Source organism: Rana temporaria, chromosome 2 (genome assembly GCF_905171775.1).
Source record: "Rana temporaria chromosome 2, aRanTem1.1, whole genome shotgun sequence".
NCBI lineage: Eukaryota > Metazoa > Chordata > Amphibia > Anura > Ranidae > Rana > Rana temporaria.
In genome coordinates, this window is record NC_053490.1 from 9926327 (window position 1) to 9952239 (window position 25913).

General features: G+C 46.9%; 1 protein-coding gene across 1 annotated transcript in view; it reads right to left on the reverse strand.

Annotated features, from left to right (window-relative positions):
* Positions 1–5503: 5503 nt before the first annotated feature.
* Positions 5504–25913, reverse strand: part of LOC120928817 (zinc finger protein 420-like) — a 928736-nt gene continuing 908326 nt past the window's right edge. Inside the window, exon 2 of the mRNA XM_040339829.1 lies at positions 5504–8498. Within this exon, the coding sequence (XP_040195763.1) occupies positions 6532–8184 (1653 nt within the window). The 5' untranslated portion in view covers positions 8185–8498 and the 3' untranslated portion in view covers positions 5504–6531. The remainder of the gene's footprint in view (positions 8499–25913) is intronic.

Consider the following 25913-nt stretch of genomic DNA (forward strand, 5'->3'; position numbering starts at 1 on the left):
CCTCCTGATCCTCCAACTCCTGAAGAGAGGAGATCAGAGCCACCGATTTCTCTTTGCACTGGGGCAAATTGGTGACTAAGAGTCTGGATGGGGGGGGACTTGAGAATTCTAGTCTGTACCCTCTCCTTATGATCCCCAGCACAAATTGGTTGCTGGTGATCGTCTCCCATTGTGGGAGAAAGGCCCCCAACCTTCCTCCCACCTTGACTCCGTCATTGAGGTTTTTGGGGCTGTTCAGGAGCACGAAAAAGCGCCCCGGCACGGCCTTTCCCTTTTGGTCCCCAAAACTTTTTCTTTCCCTCAGGTTTGGGGACTTCCACCTTCTTTTGGGTCCAGAATTTTTTCTTTGCCTGTCCCCCAAATTTTTTCTTTAAGGGGAAAGCCTTCTTCTTGTCGGCTGTACGATCTAAGACAGCCTCCAAGCCTGGCCCAAATAATAAGTCTCCTGTAAGGGGGATCCCGCACAATTTAATCTTTGAGGCGCTATCCCCCTGCCATGTCTTGAGCCAGAGAGCTCTTCTTGCAGAATTAGATAGAGCTGCAGATCTGGCAGACATGCGGATTGACTCTGCTGAGGCGTCCGCTACATACCGTACGCCACTCAGTAAAGTTGGAAAAGAGGAAAGTATAGTCTCTTTTGGCGTTCCGGCCTCAATATGTGCCTTAATTTGTAAGAGCCAATGCTCTAAATTACGGGCCACCACTGTTGCTGCCATAGCTGGCTTAAGGTTCCCCTGGGAAGCATCCCAGGACTTTTTTAATAGCGAATCCATCCGCCTGTCCATGGGGTCTGAAAGGACCCCCATGTCCTCAAACGCCAAGTCCGTATGTCGGGATACCTGCGAAAAGGCGGCATCTAGTTTGGGGGATTTGTTCCACACTGAAGCCTCCTCTTCAGAAAAAGGAAACCTCCTCTTCAAAGAGTTTGAGAAGAAAGGTTTCCTCTCTGGGTCCTGCCATTCTTTTTTGATGGCATTGACCAGTACTTCATGGACTGGAAAAACCCTTTTCTTTTGTTCTCCCAAACCACTGTACATCTGGTCATGGAGTGACAGTGTCTTTTTCTCCTCAACTATCCCTAAAGTAGCGTGGATAGTTTCCAATAACTCTTCCACCTCTTCAAGGGAAAGCTTGTAGCGAGAGACCTTTGAGGACCCTGCCTCTGTCTTCTCACTATCTGACTCCTCTTGGGAGCTAGAAGCGGCACTGTCTTGCTCCTCCTCAGCATCCTCTCTGATATCCGCAGGTTTCTCTCTACTCCCAGAGGGAAGAACCTCAGGATTCGGTGGAATTACCTGTTGCGCTACAGAAGGGCTGCTTTGGGGCAATTGAAAATTAGCAAAAATATCTTTAAACGATTGAAAGGTGCCAGAAAGCTCTTTCATAGAAGCTGCTAATTCAGATGCCTGCTCTGCCTCCCTTTCTTTAACCAGCCCCTCAATACATCTCCTGCAAAGAGCTTTGTTCCAACTCTCACTAAGTGAAGATCTGCAGGAAGGGCATTTCTTCCTGCTGTGGGCTGATTTTTCTGTGGATTTCTGAAAAACACAGAAGAAAGTGGAGGCTAGATTAAAAGAGAGACCAGCGCATAACACAGGTAACCACCAGGAGTGTTCTAGGACCAACCACCACCAGGGTTCCAGACACACTACACTAATAAACTCCCCGACCACCAGGAGAAGAAAACAAAAAAAATCACCAGTGAAGCTGTACAACATGATAAGGGAACACCACCCCAGGGTTCTCCTTACCTTAGAGTGGCTGGTGCTGTCGTCATCCGGAGGTGCACGGGAAGCCTCTGCTTCCGACATCTCGCTGAGGAATGTGGTCGCGACTGCCTGCAAAAACGCCGACACTACGGCTGAGAAGAGAGAGGCCGCACCAGCCCAGCGTCAGGCCTTTTCACACTGCAGCGTCCGGGACCAGTGACGCGTATCCGGCGGAAGTGCCCGCCCCCCCCGGAACTGACGTCACTCGTCATCCGGTCCGGCCCAGCTCCTGGCCGACTGTGAATTCTCACAGGGAGCGTGCACCCCGCCTGCAGCGCCACCCCTGTGCGTTTAGTAAATAGGCCTCCGCGGCTGAATCCACCCCAGGAATGTCCGCGGGACGCTACACGGCGATATCCTGGGTAAGTGACTTCCCCAGTCAACCAGGACGCCATGCATTTAAAAAATAGCCCTGATCCCAGGGAGAACAGGTCCCCCCTCTCAGGAAAACTGGCCTCAGCTTCCCCAGCTGTCTGGCCCTTGGCCCCCAGCGGTGTCTCCCCTCCGGAGGAAACACCATAAACTGAGGAGCTGAGGGAGGATGAGGCTTAAATTCTTAATTGGAAGGCGGTGTTTCCTGTGAGGGGAGGAGCCTGTGTCTCTCTACAGTACCTGTCCTGAAAGACGAACAGGGAAAAAATGTTTTCCTTTAGTGGCCCTTTAAGGCTTAACTGTAGGCGTTTGCAATATCTCCTAAACCTTGCCAAAAAGAATGCACCATAGACAACGGCGCAGGCGTACTGAGCGTGCCGGGTCTTGAATGGAATCTGCATGCACAGGAGTGACGTCATCGCCGCTCTGGCCAGTCACAGCGCCGGAGTGGCGATACCCGGAAGGCATTCGTAGGAGACGCGGCTGAGGAGGGGAACGAGGAGCGCTTCGATCTCAGGTAAGTCATTCATAATGAGGTAGTATGCTATACATACTAGCTCATTATGCCTTTCTCTTGCAGGGTTTTTTTTTTTAAAGCGGGAGTTCACCCGAAATTTTTTTTTTAACATTAGATTCATGCTCATTTTGTCTAGGGGAATCGGCTAGTTTTTTTTAAAAACGAAGCAGTACTTACCGATTTAGAGAGCGATCTTCTTCGCCGCTTCCGGGTATGGGTCTTCGGGACTGGGCGTTCCTATTTGATTGACAGTCTTCCGAAAGGCTTCCGACGGTCGCATCTATCGCGTCACGAGTAGCCAAAAGAAGCCGAACGTCGGTGCGGCTCTATACGGCGCCTGCGCACCGACGTTCGGCTACTTTCGGAAAATCGCGACGCGATAGATGCGACCGTCGGAAGCCTGTCAATCAAGAAGGAACGCCGCAGCCCATACCCGGAAGCGGCCGAGAAGATCGCTCTCTAAAACGGTAAGTACTGCTTAGTTTTTAAAAAAACTAGCCGATTCCCCTAGACAAAATGAGCAGGAATCTAATGTTAAAAATGTATATTTCCGGGTGAACCTCCACTTTAAGGAAGTTTCAGAGGGTTTACATCCTCTTTAAAATAGCTTAGAACATTGCTGCAGTAAGCTTGTGTATTAAAAGTAAATATGAGGAATTTGCAAATGTTTTAGCCGTTAGACATAGGAAACCGCTGGAGTTTTTCTTATAAACTCTTCTAGAACAGTATAATTTGCCTAGATACTAAATAATTCTAAATATGTGTATCTCTAGGATTGGTTAAATAAATCAAGGTCTTTTTCTTATAATAAAAGGAAATCTGTCATTTGACATGCACTTATCATTAAATGCATTATATTTGTATCGGATTTGTGGGCAGAGAGATGTCGCCTCCCACCTGTTTTGTATACTTAATCTGATGAGACACAAACAATAAACAAGTCTCATTTTTGTATAATCCAGGGTGTGTGGTCTATAACAGGCCTTCCAGGGCCCTGTAGCCAAGGCAAAATAAGAGAGAGACCAATGGTAAAATGTAACCCCTACAATATGTATCTAAATATTCTACCAAATGAAAGCCCTGTCCGTCCCAAAAAACTGAAGTAGAATATACTTTGGTAGACAACAAATGCTAAAAGATATAATGCACATAACTAAGACATTACCAAAAAACAAAAAAAAAACTCTAGGACTTAAGGGGAGAAAGGCTGGGGGACTAAAATGGTTAATGACAGATTTCAGCATTGCCCATAAATTACACCTTAGAGCCAACATCATAACATTTCTAGGATCAAATATTGTTTTCCACAAACAAAACTTTTCCAAAAAATAAATCTGTCCACTCAAAGTCAATAAGGAGAGCCGGTGACGGAGGGGGGCGTCGGAGGTACAATCCTCGGCTCAGAGGCTTTTACTTCACACGGTGGGTAGGACCCCGATTCCTGAGGCGTTGGAGGCGCAGGCTTTTGCTAAACCACATAAAAAGTATCCAACTTATAGCCTAATTTAGAAGGTGTGGAACAAAGTTAAATACATTCAGAATGCGGACGGATATACAGAATATAGTCCTATATGGCAAAACGGCACGTATACTGAGTTGGCCAAATTACAGTCGGGGGCTAGATGGAGAAAGTATGGGATTACACATCTTAAACACATATTCCGCCATGGAGTACTACGCTCGTTTACTGATTTAAGGGAGGCGTTCGGCCTTCCGCAGTCGATGTACTTTTCATACTTACAACTGCTTCATGCTGTGGTGGCACAGGGTCGCTCTCTCGGAGTGGCATTTGTCACCGGTCCCTGTGTTTGATCTTTTGGGGGATGCCGAGACGTCAAAAGGCTTCATCTCCCAGTGTTACGCCATTCTGTTACAGTCTGTGATGAAACAGCATCCCCTGAAGATAAGGGAGAAGTGGGAGGCGGACGTTGGCCAATTGGATGGAGAACAGTGGGAAGAGATCTTCCAGGCAGTGGGTAGGTGCTCATTGAATGTTTCCCAAAGGCTCACCCAGCTGTATATAGTGTTGAGGACCTACTATACCCCTCACAGACTACATCGGATTAATGCACAGCTCGACCCTACATGTACGAGGTTCAAAAGAGATCATGGGACTTGGTCCATATGCTGTAGAGATGTCCCAAGCTCCACATGTACTGGGCGGGTGTGGTGACTAGGATTAACTCAGTATTTGATGCGTCTCTCCCACAGGACCCGAGGGCTTGTCTCTTGGGTGCTCTGGAAGAATATGAATGGGAGGAGGATATCAGGGAGGCTATACATAGAGTCCTGTTCCAGGCGAGGAAGCTTATCATGGTACACTGGAAGGATGAGGCTCCCCCGACCTTAACAGAATGGATTGCCAATATTGGGACAGTATTGAGATTGGAGAAGCTGATATATTCAACTTAGGGGTAGTGCTTACAAGTTCGAGAAGATATGGGCAAGGTGGCTGGATGTGCCGGGGTTGGCCCCGGTTGACTTAGTGGCTGATAGACTGTTGGGCATTAATGTTGGGTAAAAAATTGTGTTTATGTTCTATTGAGCGGGAGAATGTGGAGGAGGATGGGGGGAGGGATGGCCCTGTGTTTGGACTTACTTTGACTTGTATGTGTATATTGTTGGGTTTTTGCTTTTTGTCTTCCCCCGCACTACAATTTTGTTGAATAAAGAAAAAAAAGTCAGTCAATAAGGAGAACCCCAATTGTAGCAATATAGCTGTACTGTGCGATTAGTCTACGGCAGTGTTTCTCAACTCCAGTCTTTGAGGCGCCCCAACAGGTCATGTTTTCAGGATTTGTACAGCTGTGGTAGTTACTAAGGCAGTAAAACTGATCAAATCACCTGTGCAAAATAATGGAAAGCCTGAAAACATGACCGGTTGGGGCGCCTCAAGGACTGGAGTTGAGAAACACTGGTCCTATGGAGCAATAGCTGGACAGAGAAATAAGATGTGAAGGACATCCAATAATCACCTGATGGAATCTTTTAGACTTGCAGAAAAACTAGATGGAACACGTGACCAGCTGGGTTTAAGTGCTACTGTCAAGCTCATCCCAAAAAACAGTAGCAACTCACTGTTGGAAGGCTTACACCAGCTTAGGGAGTCTCTCTGAACAAAGACTTCCCTTGGCTGATATATCTGCCAGAGACCTGCCTTCGAAGATGTCATCAATTGGGTGTAATGTTGAAAGAAGGCGTGGATTATGGGAGGCGACGTGGAATGTATAAAGGGAGATGTGGACAAGGTGGAATTAGCTTGAACCTTCAAGCATCACTGATGATGAATCAACAGTCAGAAGAACATGGAAAGGACTTTCCCGCGAAGACTTTTTAAGACGTGGTAAGATGCCACTTAAATACTACCTAGTCTCTGTTACTGAGGCAGTTTTGTTATTGCATTAGCTCAGGATCTGGCAATAAAAAAGGCACTTGGGAACACAGCTCAGTTAGTGAAAGATGAAAATGCAGTACATGTTCTATCAAACCTCTTAAAACAGGAGATGAGCAAGATGTGAATCATGAGGAAACAGTTCAGTCTTTGGTGCTTCTCTGAGAAAATGTATCAAAAAGGTCAAATGTTCACAGACTATAGGTGTGTGCAGATGGAGAAAAGTACTAATCTCAAGGAATCCATCCATTACATTCTTGTTTGCTCACATTTTTTAGTTTGTTTTTTAAGGTAGCATTAGACTTTTTCACTAGGTTGTGGGATTACATGAGGCGTGAAACTAAAGAGATACCTGCAACTCTTATTGTGGCTTAGGATTTTACCCTTTTTAATCCCCCTTCTCGCAATTTTCTCACTGTAGCTGAAACTTTTGAATCCTTTGGCGTTTGGTCAGCCCGGCATTAAATCATAAAAGCTTTGTCTCATTCTGGCTTCTCTCCAGTGTGGACCCTCTGGTGTCTGATAAGACCTGCTTTGCGAGTAAAAGCTTTATCACATTCAGTACACTCATAAGGCTTCTCTCCAGTGTGAGTCATTTGATGTCTGATGAGATCTTTTTTCACTGTAAAAGCTTTGCCACATTCTGTACACTGATATGGGTTCTCTCCCTTGTGAGCCTTCTGGTGTATAATAAAGCTTTCCTTATGTTTAAAAGCTTTATCACATTCTGAACATTGAAATTGCTTCTCTCCAGAGTGAACTATCTGGTGTCTGATAAGGCTTTCCTTACGTGCAAATTCTTTACCACACTCAGAACATTGATAAGGCTTCTCTCCAGTGTGAACCATCTTGTGTCTGATAAAATACGTCCGCATTGTAAAAGCTTTGTCACACTCAGAGCATTGATATGGCTTCTCTCCAGTGTGAACCATCTTGTGTCTGATAAAATACGTCCGCATTGTAAAAGCTTTGTCACATTCAGAACACTGATATGGCTTCTCTCCAGTGTGAATCCTCTCATGCACGATAAGCATTGATTTTTCTTGAAAAGCGTTGTCGCATTTTGAACACTGAAATGGCTTCTCCCCAGTGTGAATCTTCTGGTGTCTGAAAAGCTTTGACTTATGTGTAAAAGCTTTATCACATTCAGAACAATGATATGGCCTCTCTCCAGTGTGAAGTATCTGGTGAATGGTAAGCTCTGAGTTCAATGCAAAGGTCATGTTACATACAGAACACTGATGTGGCTTCTCTCCCGTGTGAACTTTCTGGTGTGTGATAAGGCTTTGAGTATGTCTAAAAGCTTTACCACATACCGAACATTTATATGGCTTCTCTCCAATGTGAATCCTCTGGTGATTGACAAGGACTGCCTTCAGTGAAAAAGCTTTACCACATTCCGAACACTGATACGGCTTCTCTCCAGTGTGAATCCTCTGGTGTTGGATAAGCTGTGGCTTGGTTGCAAAAGCTTTCCCACATTCTGAACACTGATACAGCTTCTCTCCCGTGTGAATCCTCTGGTGTTGGATAAGGCTTTTCTTGCGTGCAAAAGCTCTATCACATTCAGAACACTGATACGACTTCTCACCAGTGTGAATCTTCTGGTGTGAGAGAAGATTAGCCTTCAAGTGGAAAGCTTTATCACATTCAGAACACTCATACGGCTTCTCACCAGTGTGAATCATCTTATGTCTGATAAGACCTGATTTTCTTATAAAAGCTTTGTCACATTCAGAACATTGATATGGTTTCTCTCCAGTGTGAACCCACTCGTGATCGATAAGCTGTACCTTCCGTAGAAAAGATTTGTCACATTTGGAACACTGAAATTGTTTCTCTCCTGTGTGAATCCTCTCATGTACATTAAGGCCTTCCTTACATTTAAAAGTTTTGTCACATTCAGAACACCGATATGGCTTCTCTCCAGTGTGACCCCTCTGGTGTCTGATCAGATCTGCGTTCGATGTAAAAGCTTTGTCACATTCAGAACACTGAAATGGTTTCTCTCCGGTGTGAATCTTCTGGTGTACGAAAAGATGTGACTTGTATAAAAAAGCTTTATCACATTCAGAACAATGATATGGCTTCTCTACAGTGTGAACCTGCTGGTGTTTGATACGTTTTGTCTTCATGGTAAAACCTTTTATCACATTCCAAACAATAGCTTTTGAAAGGACTCCTCTTATGTATACATGGGCTGTAAAGACATTGTCACTTTCAGAACACCAACTTGCCTGATGTCCTCTGAAGCTGGACAGATGTTGAAGAGTATCTAAAACATTTTTGACATTAAGAACACCAATATGGCTTGTGCCCTGTGCGAATCGTCGAGTGAACTGCAATAAAGACGTTCAGTCCCTTAAAACACCCATATGACTCGTTTCCTGTGGGACTTTGTTATAATTATAAAGACCAATATGACAAGAAGATCGATTCTTCTGTCCACCTATACAGAAAAAAAAAAGAAAAAAAAAGTCAATTCTATATAAAAGGGAAGAATAAACTTGTTTTACATTTTTAACGTGCATGCAACCACTTTTGTTGAAAACAAACAATCCCCTCTGGGTGGTCAATGTTAATTGCCAGGAACTTTAACAAACTTTGTTGTAAATTCCTACCTTTTCCCATTCTTAGGAAAAAGTTGCTTGTCTATGTTAAGCGTGAATCTTTCATTATTATTCAGCTGATGCACTTGCAGTGATCGAATATAGAAAGTTCCAGTGCAGGCATCCCTTTTAGATGTGATTAAAATAAGTATGGGGAGAACCGAGTGATCAAACACTGCCAATGGCTCAGTTCTCAGAGCTCTGTGAGCGCAGAGCTGGTGACTGGCAGTCACTGGTTTCTGCTCTACCTTCCCATGTTCACTGGAGTGCTGGGCTCAACTGTGGGAGCAACTGGCTTAGGTGCTCAGCGGCTCACTGAAAGGCTGAGCTGGGTGCCAGTCCAGGCATGTGGGTGGATCCCAACCATAAGGTCCCGACCCTTTCCGAGCCTGGACCAGCTGTGTAACCTCAGCCCACTGTCTGTTGAAAATTGGTCACAAGACCAACAAACTGCACTCCTGTGATCCACAGAAGTACAGCCAAACAAGCTTTGGCTGTACGTCGCCTTTAGGCTTTTGAGAGTATCTCACCAAATATGAAATTTTCTTACAGAGGATGCCTTAACTGCTTAAGGACCAGCGCGCGCAGATTTACGTTGACAGAATGGCACGGACAGGCAAATGGGCGTATATATGCGTGACCGTGGGACCCGCGGACTCGATGTACGCTGGTGTCCCGCGATCGGGTCACAGAGCTGAAGAACAGGGAGATGTTAGTGTAAACACAACATCTCCCCGTTCTTCCTAGTGACATGTCACTGATCGTCTGTTCCCTGTCATCGGGAACAGCGATCAGTGACATGTCACAGCAAGCCATGCCCCCCCTAACAGTTAGAAGTACTCCCCAAGTCTTAACCCCTTCAGCGCCCCCTACAGGTTAACCCCTTCGTTGCCAAAGTCATTTACACAGTTATCAGTGCATTTTTATAGCACTGATCGCTATGAAAATGGTTCCAAAACAATGTCAAAAGTGTCCGATGTGTCAACCATAAGGTCGCGGTCGCAGTCACGATAGAGATATATATATATATATATATATATATATATATATATATATATATCTCTCTCTTTAAAAAAAAACGCTGATCGCCGCCATTACTAGTAAAAAAAAAAAATATTAATAAAAAATGCCATAAAACTATCCCCTATTTTGTAGACGCTATAACTTTTGCGCACACCAATCAAAAAACGCTTATTGCGATTTATTTTACCAAAAATATGTAGAAGAATACGTATCGGCCTAAACTGAGGAAAAAATGACCAGTTACACTTACCGGTAGCTGTATTTCTGGTAAGTCTTACAGGACGGCACCCTGAGAGATGACTGGCTTCTCCTGACAGGAAACACAATCAAAAAGAGGTTAAAAACCCCACCCCTTCCCGTGCTCCTCAGTTTGAGATAAAGTATGAACCCACCAGTGCACGGAAAAACAACCACAAAAAATATAATACAAACCAATAATGTATCACAAGGGTGGGAAGTAGGCCTGCCGTCCTGTAAGACTTACCAGAAATACAGCTACCGGTAAGTGTAACTGGTCATTTCTCTAGTCGTCTTCCAGGACGGCACCCTGAGAGAGAAGCAAGTAGCTTCAGGCCTACCTTAGGGCGGGACCACTGCTTGTAGGACCTTTCTCCCGAAAATCAAGTCCTGAGGTGACAGTAGGTCGACTCTATAATGCTTCAGGAACGTGTTCTGACTTGACCACGTCGCTGCTTTGCAAATCTGCTCCACCGAAGCTCCGGCCCTTTCTGCCCAGGAGGTTGCTAGTGATCGTGTGGAGTGTGCTTTAATATTAGGAGCTACCTTACCGGCTTGTACATAAGCTAAGGAGATTGTCAGCCTAATCCATCTTGAAATAGAGGCTCTGGACGCCTGAAGGCCTCTTTTCTGTCCCGAAAAACAAATTAAAAGATGAGTAGAACGTCTAAAGGTCGTGACTCTCTCTAAATAAGTTAATAGACATCGTCTAACATCCAGACAATGAAAGGAAGCTTCCCCTTCATTCTGGGGGTTTGAACAGAAAGAAGGGAGGATTACCTCCTGTGACCTGTGGAACTTTGTCACTACTTTAGGAAGGTAAAGGGGGTCCTGCCTTAGAACTACCCTGTCCTCAAATAAACGAAAAAATGGCTCTTTAATAGAGAGCGCCTGCATATCACCTATCCTCTTGGCCGTCGTGATTGCCAAGAGGAAGGCGAACTTAAAGGTAAGTAACCTGATGGGGATAGTGTCAATTGGCTCAAACGGAGCCTTGGTAAGTTGATTCAACACTAAAGAAAGATCCCAGGGTGGAACCCTAGAGATATGAACTGGGGACAACCTGTCTCTGGCTATAAGAAACCTTGACCAGGGGGTCCAGGGATAGACGTCTATCCAAAAAATATGACAAGGCTGCTACCTGAACCCTTAGAGTCCTTGTGGCTAACCCCTTGTCTACTCCATCTTGGAGAAATTCTAAGATGACCGAGGTCTCCTGCTGGGAAACTTGTCTCGCTGAGCACCAGCGAGAAAAGATACCCCAGGTCTTGGCACAAATACGCCTAGTGACTACCTTCCTACTGGCTAGGAGCGTGTCAATAACCCTCTCGGAGCAGCCCTTCTCCCTCAGGCTCCGCCTCTCAAGCACCAGGCCGTCAGCTTGAAGAAGCCGGGTTCTGGGTGATAAATCGGACCCTGACGAAGAAGGTCCGCCCGGACCGGGAGAAGAAGGGGAGGCGACACTGACCCTCGCTCTAGAGCGGGAAACCAGGCCCTCTTGGGCCACCAGGGTGTGACGAGAATGAACTTCCCTACTGCTAGATTTAACTTCTGCAGGACTCTCGGAATTAGGTTCAGAGGAGGGAAGGCATAGGCTAGATGAAACCTCCATGCCTGTGCCAATGCATCCACCCCCTCCGAGCCGTGCCCTCGGGAGAGAGAGAAGAACCTCTTCACCTTCCTGTTTGCCCTGCGGGCGAAGAGATCTATCTCTGGGCTGCCAAAGTGTTGGCATATTAAACTGAAAGTGTCTGCGTTCAGTTCCCATTCCCCCTGGAGAATGGGATGGCGACTTAAATAGTCTGCCTCCAAATTGAGGGTCCCTTTTAGGTGTACCGCCGAGAGAGAGAGAACCCTCTGCTCTGCCCAGCCCAGGATCTCTAGGGACAAGTCTAGAAGGGTGCGAGATCTGGTGCCCCCCTGATGGTTGAGGAAGGCCACCACGATAATAGCTTGCGGTAATTTGAAGAGGCCCCCTTCTGTCGTTGTCCCCAGGTACCCTGGGCGCAGAGATCGTCCAGATGTGCGCCCCACCCCCATGAGCTGGCGTTTGTGGTGATCCTGACCGGATTGGTCTGACCCCACGATAGACCCCGCTGCAGGTTCTGTGGGATGGGCCACCAGCCCAGTGAGAGCTTCACTGGGTCTGGAAGACTGACGCTGACCTCCAAGGATTCCTTCCCTCCGTCCCAGGAGGATAGAAGGAAAAATTGGAGGGGTCTGGAGTGGAGCTGTGCCAACGGGACTGCTGGAATACAGGAAGTCATTAGGCCTAGAACTCTCATGATGTCCCTGAAGGGGGACTCTGCTCTGTCTAGCGTTGATCTGACCACTGACATGAGACCCCGGATCTTGTCGTTGGGTAAAAAGAGCTTCCTTTCCAAGGAATCTATCAGAAACCCTAGATAGAGTTTTTTCTGTTCTGGAAGGAGAGAGGATTTCTCCCTGTTGATGACCCAACCCAAGGATTCGAGGGTAGTCATCGCAGTGGTCAGATCCGCAAGAAGGAGATCTCGACTTTGGTTGTATAGTATCAAGTCGTCGAGATAGGGGACTATCGCTATCCCTTGTAGGTGCAGGAAGGCGATCGCCTCCGCCAGGACCGGAGGCTAGCCCGAAAGGAAGGGCAGCAAATTGCCAATGCCGCACTCCCTGGGCGGAGGCGATCGCAAACCTGAGGAACCTCTGATGACCCAAGAAATTCGGGACATGGAGGTATGCGTCTCTTAAATCGATGGTGACCATGAATACCTCCTTCAGTAAGAGCCTCCTGAGGCTGTAAATACTCTCCATACGAAACTTCTTGTGGAGGAGGGAGGTATTCAGGGGCTTTAGATTTATAATTAAACAAAATTTGCCTGAGGGCTTGGGAACCACAAAGATGTGGGAGTACACTCCCAACCCTCTCTGGTACACAGGGACTGGAACTATGACCCCCTGTTGTGCCAATTCTGCGACATTTTGCAGAAGGCCTGCTGATTTGAGAGGGTCCTTGGGTAAATGAGTCAAAATAAAATTTGGAGGGGGAGGCTGACGGAACTCTAGTTTGTACCCCTCCCTTACAATCTGGAGAATATGGGGACTTTGAGTAATACTCTCCCACCTGGGAAGGAACTGGGAGAGTCTTCCCCCGACCTTCACGTCATTTGGCGTCTTTGTCGCTGGGTTTGGGATTGGAAAAAGAGGATACCTCCTTTTTGCTTTTCCTTCCCAGCACCCCAACGTCTGTTGTAAGGGGGCTTCTTCTCTGAGGGACGGTTCTTACCTCCAAATCCACCCTGGGGGCCTCGAAAAAATCTTTTCTTGTTTTGTCTAGGCTTGGTAGGAAAATGTACCCCTTTTTCTGAGGATCTGGTCAGGGCCTGGTCCAGGCCTGAACCGAAGAGCAGGGAGCCCTCGAAGGGAAGACCACAAAGGCGGTTTTTAGACGCCAGGTCCCCGTTCCACATTTTGACCCACACTGCCCTTCTGGCAGAATTGAGGAGGGCTCCCGTCTTTGCGGTAGAACGGACTGTTTCTACAGAGGCGTCCACTAAATAGGCTACTGCGCTCCCTATGAGCTGAAGGGATTCTAAAATCTCCTTAGAATCCGACCCCTGGGAAACATGTTCCAGCAATTTGGAGATCCAAGAATTAGCATTCCTAGCAACACAGGCCGAAGCCAAGGCGGGGCTCAAAGCAGCCGCGTTAGCTTCCCAGGCCCTACGCAAGGAGGTCTCTGCCCGCCGATCCATAGGATCCCTCAAATTGCCTGTGTCCTCGAAGGAGAGGTCCGACTGCTTGGAAACTTGCGCGAGTGGAGCGTCTAATCTAGGAATTTTGAAAAATCTTGATTCCTCCTCCTCCTTACGTCGTTTCCAGGTCTTGTACCTTAAAAGCTTTTTCTCTGGCTCTGCCCATTCCCCGAGGATGATATCCTTCAGGGACTGGTGTACCGGAATAGCTTTGGCCTGAGGTTTAAGCAGGCCCTGGTATAACCTATCCTGTGTAGAAATTATTTCTGCAGGCTGAGGAATCTCCTCAGAGGCGTACACTGCCTCTAGGAGGCCTTCCATATCGTCAGCAGCAAAGACATATCTGCCTGCCCTAGCATCCTCGCTTTCTTCCTCTGCCTGACCAACAGAGCCATCCTCCTGAGGAGGAATCTCTGAGTCCGATACTAAGGAACCGTGGGATTCCTGACGGACTCTAAAAACCTGTGAAGAGGAACTTTCTTGCGAGGAGGGCCCTGCGATGGGGGGTTCAGGTTCTTTGCTCTTTAAAGACACCTTGAATTCTTTGAGTGTAGAGAGCATCTCAGATTGGACCTCAAGAAAACCTTTAAGAATTTCAGAGGTCTCCTTCCCTGCTAATTTAACAATGCATTTGGCACAAAAGGGTTTGGAATAATCTGAGGGTAGCTTGCCACTACAGTAGCCACATTTTTTGGAGCGACTAGTGTCCTTAGCCGATCGACTAGCACCCCCCTGAGCAACACATTCCTCCCCCCCTGTGGCCTCCTCCGCAGCCAGGGCCATAGAAGACCGGACCTCTCGCTCCATCGCGTGAGGATGAAAGCGCCGCTTTCTCTTGGCTGCTGCCGTGTGTACACGGGTGTCTCCGGTGCTGTAGGGAAGCCGAGACTGGCGTGCTGGCGCTGGAGCGCGCCATCTTTCACTGAGCCGACCCGGAAGTGACACGCGCAACGTCATCGCCCTGGGACGCCGGATTTTGGCGCCAAATTCGAAAAATGGCAATGACGCTTCCAGGACGGCCCAGTTACAGCCCCAGCCGCACAGAAGGCCCCCATCACCGGGGAGAGCCTGACCCACAAACCTCCAAGGTAAGGGGAAAGCTCAGGGAGAGAGTGAATTTGCCCCTGGAGCTCCAGGATAGCCACCTATCCCCAGGAGACTCCAGTACTCAGGGGGGCTTCTTCAGCTCACATAGTGAGGCCCTCCTGAGCATGAGAGGGACCCCCTAGGAAGGAAAAAAAATTGCCAAACCCAAAGGCTACCCAGTGCCTGCGGTTTAGTTCCCAGGGGGAGACCACCAGCCCCAGGCCTTAGGTCAGGAAAAAAAAAAAAAATGTTTTGCTGTGGGGAAACACAATCAAAGAACTGAGGAGCACGGGAAGGGGCGGGGTTTTTAACCTCTTTTTGATTGTGTTTCCTGTCAGGAGAAGCCAGTCATCTCTCAGGGTGCCGTCCTGGAAGACGACTAGAGAAAAAATGTATATATTTTTTGGACATATTTATTATAGCAAATGGTAAAAAATATTTTTATTTGCATTTTTTTTTCAAAATTGTCGCTCTATTTTTAGTTTATAGTGCAAAAAAGAAAAATCGCAGAGGTATTTAAATACCACCAAAAGAAATCTCTATTTGTGGGAAAAAAAAAATATGTAAATTTTGTTTGGGAGCCACGTCGCACAACTGTCAGTTAACCACTTAAGACCCGGACCAATATGCAGGTTAAGGACCTTGCCCCTTTTTGCGATTCGGCACTGCGCCGCTTTAACTGACAATTGTGTGGTCGTGCGACGTGGCTCCCAAACAAAATTGGTGGTACTTGATCACCTCTACGGTTTTTATTTCTTGCGCTATAAACAAAAATAGAGCGACAATTTTGAACAAAAAATCTATATTTTTTACTTTTTGCTATAATAAATATCCCCAAAAAATATAAAAAAAATATTGTTTTCCTCAGTTTAGGCCGATACGTATTCTTCTACCTATTTTTGGTAAAAAAAAAAAATTGCCTGTACGTGCCATTCTGTGGACGTACATTTACATGCGGCAGTCAGGAAGTGGTTAAAGTAGATATAGCGTGTTGGCGACACAAGCACCAATTCCTTCAATGCACAGTCACTGCCGGATGCAACGTATCCCTGCACGTGGCGGGTTAACCTCCAAGCAACAATGGTAAGTCTACTAGATCCACCTTCCTGCGATACAGTTATTATATCGTTGGGCAGGTGCCCTTCTCACCCAATGAGGCCTCGCCTCTCCGGGATGCTTCGTCTGTAGTGTCCCGGTTCTCGGCCTCTCCGCAACTGACAGACAGGTCCTCTGTGCAGTCGTCACAAAGTGCTGGTGGACAGGCGACACTGGTTGCTCTGGAACGTAGGTCAAAACACTGCGTCAAGGACCCCCTCCCTCAGGATAGGTGATCCGCCATGGCGACTGTAGGCCCGGGCTTCTGAGGCCTAGGCTTCCTTGAAGCAGGCCTCCTGCTTGCTAGAAGTTGCCATCCCAAGAGAGGGAATGTACGCCTCCCCTTCCTTTAACCACTTGCCGACCGCCGCATGTATATGTACGTCCACAGAATGGCACGTACAGGCATATGGGCGTACATGTACGTCCCTGCCTTTCCGCGGGTCCGGGACCCTCCCCCCCCCCGCTACATGCGGCGGTCGGATACCCGCTGGGAGCGATCCGCGATGAGGGCGTGGCTATTCGTTTCTAGCCGCCCCCTCGCGATCGCTCCCCGGAGCTGAAGAACGGGGAGAGGCGTATGTAAACACGGCTTCCCTGTGCTTCACTGTGGCGGCGCATCGATCGAGTGATCCCTTTTATAGGGAGACTGGATCGATGACGTCAGACCTACAGCCACACCCCCCTACAGTTGTAAACACACACTAGGTGAACCCTAACTCCTACAGCGCCCCCTGTGGTTAACTCCCAAACTGCAACTGTCATTTTCACAATAAACAATGCAATTTAAATGCATTTTTTGCTGTGAAAATGACAATGGTCCCAAAAATGTGTCAAAATTCTACGAAGTGTCCGCCATAATGCCGCAGTCACGAAAAAAATCGCTGATCGCCGCCAATAGTAGTAAAAAAGAAATAAAAATAATAAAACTATTCCCTATTTTGTAAACGCTATACATTTTGCGCAAACCAATCGATAAACGCTTATTGCGATTTTTTTTTACCAAAAATAGGTAGAAGAATACGTATCGGCCTAAACTGAGGGGGGAAAAAAATTTATATATGTTTTTGGGGGATATTTATTATAGCAAAAAGTAAAAAATATTGCATTTTTTTTCAAAACTGTCGCTCTATTTTTGCAGAGGTGATCAAATACCACCAAAAGAAAGCTCTATTTGTGGGGAAAAAAAAGGACGTTAATTTTGTTTGGGAGCCACGTCGCACGACCGCGCAATTGTCTGTTAAAGCGACGCAGTCCCGAATTGTAAAAACGCCTTTGGGCATTTAGCAGCATATTGGTTCGGGGCTTAAGTGGTTAAGTAGCTTCTCCCAGAAGGCCGTGCATGATGCCATGCACCATGGGTAGCACAGTTGCACTCTGGGCATCGCAGTCTTTCAAACACCCAAGGCAACGGAGTCTTTTTTTCCCTGCACTTCAAGTTCCACAATGCATTGTTGCAATATCATAAAACCAAAACAAGTGGTGGCAGTATAACGATTGGCCACCGGAGGGAGCGGAGTTCCTTCTCAATTATAAACTGTAGTCTTTCAACCACATTGCCAAGTGGCACCTTGCTACAATAGCAAAAAGTAAAAAAACATTGCTTTTTTTTTTCAAAATTGTCGCTCTATTTTGGTTTATAGCGCAAAAAATGAATAGGACGTCAATTTTGTTTGGGAGCCACGTCGCACGACCGTGCAATTGTCAGTTTAAGCGACGCCGTGCCGAATCGCAAAAAAGTGGCCCGGTCATTTGGCAGCCAAATGGCTGAATTAGTTAAAGGGTCACTAAAGGAAAAAAAAAATGTTTTGGCTGAAATGACTGTTTACAGGGTATAGAGACATAAAAGTTAACTGATTCCTTTTAAAAATGATTTCAAATAGATAAAAATCAATCATATAATGTGCCTGCAGGTTAGTTTCACTTTTAAACTGGTTTCATGTTCCTGTGAGACACACAGAACAAAAACAAACAAATCCAGGGCAGTGTTTTGTTTTTAAAATGAATCTGATGGTTCTGTTAAGTTTTAGACACACAGTAATGACAGCTTAGACCACCGTGAAACAGACAACCAGGAAGTGTGGAGATCACAGCAGAATTACAGCAACTTCAAAGCAAAAACGAACAATAAGGACATGAAACCAGTACTGCAGTAAGGTAAAGGAAGTTATTTAGCTAAAAAAAAAAATTCCTTTAGTGATCCTTTAACTCAGGGCTCCACAAATCCCGGGCGCCAGGTCGCCATGGGGTCCTGGCGACTTGGCTTGGAAGGGGGGCAAAATTTTTATTTTTTTTTGTGTGAGCTGGTGGTGAGCCGTTGGTATTACAAGTTATTACCACCAGATGTGTGAGCTGGCGCCATCTGGTGGTGGCCGTTGGTATTACAAGTTAAGCATTACAAGCTAAACAGCAATTCTAATGTAATTTTTCACTATTTTCACTGCCATCTTCTTCCCTCTAATTAGAACCCCCAAACATTATATATATTTTTTATCCGAACACCCTAGAGAATAAAATGGCGATCGTTGCAATACTTTGTCATACTTTCTGTCATGCCGTATTTGCGCAGCGGTCTTACAAGCGCACTTTTTGGGGAAAAAATTACACTTTTTTAATTAAAAAATAAGACAACAGTAAAGTTATCCCCATTTTTTTTTAATATTATGAAAGATAATGTTACGCAGAGTAAATTCATACCTAACATGTCACGCTTCAAAATTGCGTCCGCTTGTGGAATGCCGACAAACTTTTACCCTTTTAAAATCTTCATAGGCGACGTTTAAAAAAAATCTACAGGTTGCATGTTTTGAGTTACAGAGGAGGACTAGGGCTAGAATTATTGCTCTCGCTCTACCAATCGCGGTGATACCTCACATGTGTGGTTTGAACACCGTTTACATATGCGGGCGCTGCTCACGTATGTTTTTGCTTCTGCGCGCAAGCTCGTCGCGACGGGGCGCGTTTTATGGAACCTAACTTTTTTATCTGGCTCCTAGATTCCAAGCAAATTTGTCAACCCCTGCTTTAACTGATTCCTTTTAAAAACGATTAAAAATAGATAAAAATCAATCATATAATGTACCTGTAGTTTTTTTAGTTTCGTTTTTGCATTTAGTTTCGTTTTAGCATGTTATGCTGTATCTGTGCTGGACAGACCCATAGAGCAGTATTGGTTTGAAAACGAAACTAAAATCTCCCAGTACTGTGGTGATCAGGAAACAGACAACCAGGAAGTGTCCAGAACAGGGGAGAATTACAGCAACATCGGAGCAAAAAAAAAACGAACAATGAGGACATGAAACCAGGACTGCAGTAAGGTAAAGGAAGCTATTTAGCTAAAAAAAAAAAAAAAAAAATTCCTTTAGTGACCCTTTAAGGCAGAAATCATAGCTTATATTTGGTAGCGAGAAAAGGATAGGCGTGGTTATCCTAAAGCATACGTATTCATTTACTGGTATACACTCGTTTCGGGGACTTTCCACTATACGTTGAATACCACATCTTTGCAAAAACAGGATGTAACTTATGACAACAATTTAAGCCTCGTACACACGATCAGTCCATCCGATGAGAACGGTCTGAAGGACCCTTGTCATCGGTTAACCGATGAAGCTGACTGATGGTCCGTTGCGCCTACACACCATCAGTTAAAAAAACGATCGTGTCAGAACGCGGTGACGTAAAACACGACGACGTGCTGATAAAAACGAAGTTCAATGCTTCCAAGCATGCGTCGACTTGATTCTGAGCATGCGTGGATTTCTAACCGATGGTTGTGCCTACTAACGATCGGTTTTGACCCATCGGTTAGGAATCCATCAGTTAAATTTGAAGCAAGTTGGCTTTTTTTTAACCGATGGTTAAATAACCGATGGCTCCCACACACGATCGGTTTGGACCGATGAAAAACGGTCCATCAGACCATTCTCATCGGTTTAACCGATCGTGCGTACGAGGCCTTCGAGTGTTAGCCAATTCTCGGAACGCGCTTAAAGCGGGAGTTCACCCGAAATTTTTTTTTTAACATTAGATTGAGGCTAATTTTAGTAAGCAGAATCGGGTGTTTTTTTTTAAATGAATGTAGTACTTACCGTTTTAGAGATCGATGTTCTCCTGCCGCTTCCGGGTATGATCTTCGGGACTGGGCGTTCCTATTTGAGTGACAGGCTTCCGACGGTCGCATACAGCACGTCTCCAGTTGCCAAAAGAAGCCGAACGTCGGTGCGGCTCTATACGGCGCCTGTGCACCGACGTTCGGCTACTTTCGGGAACTCGTGACGCACTGTATGCGACCGTCGGAAGGCTGTCAATCAAATAGGAACGCCCAGTCCCGCAGCCCATACCCGGAAGCGGCGGGAGAACATCGATCTCTAAAACGCCCTATTCTGCTTAGTAAAATTAGCCTCAATCTAATGTTAAAAATGTATATTTTGGGTGAACCTCCACTTTAACCACAGACTATGAGTTATACTGTGTGGGCGAAATGCAACACAGGTAACATAGCGTGTACGCTATACTTACCGTATTTTCCGGCATATAAGGCGACCTTTTGGATGCAAAAAAATGCATCCAAAGTTGGGGGTCGTCTTATACGCCGGTGACAGTCTCCGTCAGGCTGCGGGCATCCATGATTTAAAAGCCGCGCCTCCTCCTCAGACAGTTCTGTGATAGGCGGAACACAAATTTTCCCAGCAGGGCCTCTGTTCAGTGTTCCGCCTATCACGGATGCCTTCTCATCCTCGGACGAGAGGATATCCGTGATAGGTGGAACACTGAACAGAGGCACTGCTGGGAAAATGTCTGAGGAGAAGGTATAACGTAAAATGGGGACAGGTTGCTCGGGAGATTATACACATAATGATTTTAAAACAAGAATATAAAAAAAGCAATATCAATAGGCAGCGCTGTTCAGGAGGCACTGATGGGCACAGAGTGCCATCCTAATTGGCACCCCTGGTGGGCTCACCTGGTGGTCTCCAGTGGGCACCCTCGATAGGTCTACACTGATAATCAATGAGCCGATTATCAGAGCTGACCCCCCCCCCCCCCCCCCGTCAGGAGAGCAGCCGATTGGCTCTCCTCTGCTCACGTCTGTCTGTGCAAGTGGAGCAAAAGGACGATAAACGGCTCTGTTTACACTGTAATCAGCAGTGATTGGACAAAGCTGATCACATTGGTAAAAGAGCCTCCGTCAGAGGCTCTTTACCAGGATCGGAGATGCAATGTGTCAGACCGACACACAACACCGCTAGCGGCTCATCCTGCTGGACGTCATGTGGCATCCAGTAAGCATAACAACCACTTTGCGGCTGTCATTTTGCTATATTGCGGGCGGGGAAGTGGTTAAATTTCTTAATTTTCCCCAAAAATTGTGACAAAAAATTACAACTGCAAAAAAAAAAAAAAACTCACCATGCCTCTTCCTAAATACCTTGGACTGTCTACTTTCCAAAAAGGGGTCAATTATACTGTTCTGGAATTTATAGCATCTATAGAATATATGTATGGATTTTTTTTTGGCAGGGGGGGGGGGGGTTAACAAACAGATCCTGTTCCCATAGAGCATGTTATACAGCACAGTGCCTGTCCTGTATCATTTGCCCCCCCTGCAACACCTAAAAAACCTGGCTGATCCTTGCTGCTGAGCCCTGACACGGCGGTCAGTTTACATGATTCCGCCAGCCGCAGCCCGCTATCTGCTCTCTAGTGTCCTCTTCCCCCTCCCCTCCCTGCTGTTACCAGCACCCGCCTCTCATAACGGCAGCTAAATCCTCTTATCCCCTTTGTCCAACAATAATAAGGTCATCCAGAGCCCAGGGCGAACATGCCAAACTGAACCCCTCCCCCAACATGAGCTTTATGTGTCAGCAAAAATTCTCCCACAAAAAACACTAATCTGCATGTTTACCCCAAGCATAAATTCCCTACAAATACAAATCTGCCCCCGCTTAAATCCCCCCTCAGCGCAAATCTTTGCCCCTTCACCCCCCCCCCCCCCAAAGTAATAATAATACAAATTCACTCTTCCTAGCACAAATCCTCTACCCCTACAATTTCCCCTCCTAGTACACCTCCCCCAAACTTCAAATCTCCCCCTCCCAGCACAAATTCCACCCAAATCGTCTTCCCCCCTACCTACACAAATCCCCCTAAATCAGCCCCCTCAAATTTCCCCTTCTAGAACAATACTTACCCTCTGCCTCCCACAAATTCCCCCTTCCCCTCTGCCAATCTCCTTGTGGTGCCCCCCACCTCAAATGATACCACAGTACCCAGGGCAGCTTCTCCTCTTGCCCACCCCTTGTCCTGGTAATAAGTGCCCCTGTGTCTGTGCAAAGTAAAAAATCATCTGATCTGTACCGATATGAGCTCTGCTCTGGGCACTCAGCTGACGCGCGTCTCTCTCTCTCTCTCCTCCCTGGGCGGATGTCAGTGGAACTGCTTGGCCCCGCCCACTGCAGCTGTGACCTGGAGAGTGAAGAGAGCTGACAAGTCAGCTGAGCACCCAGAACACACACATACATATATATATATATATATATATATATATATATATATATATATATATATATATATATATATATATATATATATATATATATATATATATATATATATATATATATATATATATATATATATATATATATATATATAGATATATATATATATAAATGTGCATTTTTCCCGGAAGTACTCTGGACCACCTCCATGGACTATCCTATGCATAAAACAGCCACTCTTAAACAAAACCCGCTCACGGACAGGCAACAAATGCAAGGTGTTCAGAATCGGGGTGATATGGTCTCTCCTACCAACACCCGTAAGTAGCCTTCCTGCGGCGTCCTGAATTATTTGGAGTCTACGCATATCTTTTTAGGTAGGCCAAGGTACAGAGCATTACAGTAGTCCAACTGACTGGCAATTGTTGCATGGATCAGAGCGATCTTATCCGAGTCATCATCCAAATAGCAAAAATGGCCCTGCATGAGCTTTAAGTGGAAGTGGCATGAACTCAGGGGTTGACAAATTTGCTTGGAATCTAGGAGCCAGCTAAAAAAGTTAGGAGCTAGAAAACGCACCCCGTCCCGGCGAGCTCGCGCGCAGAAGCGAACACATACGTGAGCAGCGCCCGCATATGTAAACGGTGTTCAAACCACACATGTGAGGTATCGCCGAGTATCGCCGGTATCGTTAGAGCGAGAGCAATAATTCCAGCCCTAGACCTCCTCTGTAACTCAAAACATGCAACCTGTAGATTTTTTTTTTAAACGTCGCCTATGAAGATTTTAAAGGGTAAAAGTTTGTCGCCATTCCACGAACGGACGCAATTTTGAAGCGTGACATGTTGGGTATGAATTTACTCGGCGTAACATTATCTTTCATAATATGAAAAAAAAAAAAAAAAAAATGGGGATAACTTTACCGTTGTCTTATTAAAAAAAGTGTAATTTTATCACAAAAAAAGTGCGCTTGTAAGACCGCTGCGCAAATACGGCACGACAGAAAGTATTGCAACGATCGCCATTTTATTCTCTAGGGTGTTAGGATAAAAAATATATATAATGTTTGGGGGTTCTAATTAGAGGGAAGAAGATTGCAGTGAAAATAGTGAAAAATTACATTAGAATCATCATCATCATCAGTGTGCTCGCCCGTCCTGTGCGCAGTGTAAATAAAGAGAAGAGCGGGGGGGGGGGGGGCCCCCGTGTGAGGATTGGCTGATCTGCATACAGGACGGGCAAGCTGCTGCTTAGACTTCTGCAGTTGGCATTTGGTGTGTGAGTGAGTGAGAGACCCATCTCCTGCCATCACCTTAGCCATGAGCGCTCCTCCATCCTCATTAGGTGTCACATAAACAATGGGAGCTCCTCCTGGTATTAGCTCTGCAATGAGCTCCCACCTTCTCCTGCCATCACCTTATCTAACAGAGCTCCATCCCTGTCATCACCTTCTCTATAATCTCCATCCCTCCTCCGATCAGCCTGTATCCCTTATCCATTCTGCTTGATAGTGTCCTTCGGTGCCCCCCAGGCCGCGGCACCCCTCCCTAATCCCGGGCACGGTGCTGAGGCTCCCGGATGATGGACACCTCCGAGCTCTGCGCTCTCAGGGCTGAAGAGACCAAACACCATCAGCAGCAGGCGGCGGCCATCTTTCTTGTCAGCTGACACCTGTGAGGGCGGAGCCTTCTGTACCCCCGGGGCACTCATTGGCTAGGACAGCAGAGCAGTTCAAGTTATTTAGGGGGGGGGGGGGAAACAGACACCCCGTCCAGTACGACAAGAATGATTTTTCAGGGTCTACCCAGGACAGCCACAACCCGGGATAAGGGTCCAAAACCCGGTAATGTCCTAGCAAAATCGTGACTGTTGGCAAGTATGGAAAAGGTCCATGTAAAGAGCCCCCGAGACCCTCATTGCAAACTCTTTAGGTGTTTAATTAGCTAGCGCTGCAGGAGTTAATACTCTACTGCAGAGGTGTCAAACACAAGGCCCGCGGGCCGAATCCGGCCCTCCAGGCCATTTCATGTGGCCCTCGCACCTCTCCAGCAGCTGCAGGAGAGCTCCAGCCCTCCTCTGGTCCTACTCCAGGACTAGAGGTTGACCGATATGGGTTTTTCTCTGACCGATGCCAATATTTAGAAATCTGGGTGGCCGATGGCAGATATATGATGCCGATTTCTTTTTTTTTTTTTGGTGGCACTGGCTCGTGGCACTGGAAGATGGCACTAGCAGAAGGCACTTATTGGCACTGGCAGGTTGCACTGGATGGCACTGAAAGATAGTACTAGCAGATGGCACGGATTGGCAGGTGGCACTTATTGGCACTGGCAGGTGGCACTAATTGACACTGGCAGGTGGCACTGGTTGGCAGATGGCACCAACAGGTGACACTGGCAAGTGGCACTGGTTGGCACTGGGTGGCAATAGTTAGCACTGGTTGGCATTGCAGGTGGCACTGATGGCTTTAGTTGGCACTGGTAGGTGGCACTGGATCGCACTGGCAGGTGGCATTGGCAGATGGCACTGGATGGAAGGTGGCACTAATTGGCACTGGTGCAAAAAAAAAAAAAAAATGGTGTCACCCCCTCAGTACAGACCCCCCTCTCCCTCCAGTATAGACACCCCCCCCCGCACTACAGACACCAGAGAGTGGTGTGTGTCCCACAAGCGCAGGCCCCTCTGTGGGCGTAAACAGAAAGGAGGGCCGCCGCGATGGGTGTACCAAGATGGCCGCGACTCCGGAGCTAGGCCGAAGCCGTGGTCACAGCATCAGGAAAGGCCTCTACTCCAGACCCTTACTTTCTGCTTTCAAGAAATGCATCCAGCTTCTTCCCAGCAGCAGCATAAGGAAAGTGGGGTGCACTGTGATGTAAGGGAGAGTGGGGGACTCAACTTCTGTAGGGGGGTGTGGCTCTTGACATCTAATGTAAGGGGAGGGGATGCGCTGGACATATCTAATCTTACAGATACAACCGGCCCTTTTGAGGACAATCATAGTGCGGATTGCGGCCCACAATGAAATCGAGTTTGACACCCCTGCTCTACTGGAACGATTACCTGCGGACTTTGGCACATCTGCATGAGTCTTATACTTAACCACTTAAGACCCGGACCAAAATGCAGCTAAAGGACCTTGCCCCTTTTTGCGATTCGGCACTGCGTCACTTTAACCACTTCCCGACGGCCGTACGACTTTGTACGGCCGCAGGGTGGCTCTACATCTCTGGGAGGCCGTGTTTTTACGGCCTGTGTGCGCAGCTAGCGGTGCGGGCGCGCGCGCGTCCGGCGGAGGCGCGCTCGCCGCATCGCTGAGATGCCGATGCGAGTGCCTGGCGGCCGCGATGTCCGCCAGGGACTCGCGATCGGCGGCTACAGGGACAAGACGTGGAGCTCTGTGTGTAATGATGGGGTGTAAACACAGAGCTCCACGTCCTGTCAGGGAGAGAGGAGACCGATCTGTGTCCCTTGTACATAGGGACATAGATCGGTCACCTCCCCAGTCACCCCCCTTCCCCCACAGTTAGTAACACAATTCAGGGTACACATTAACCCCTTCCTCACCCCCTAGTGTTAA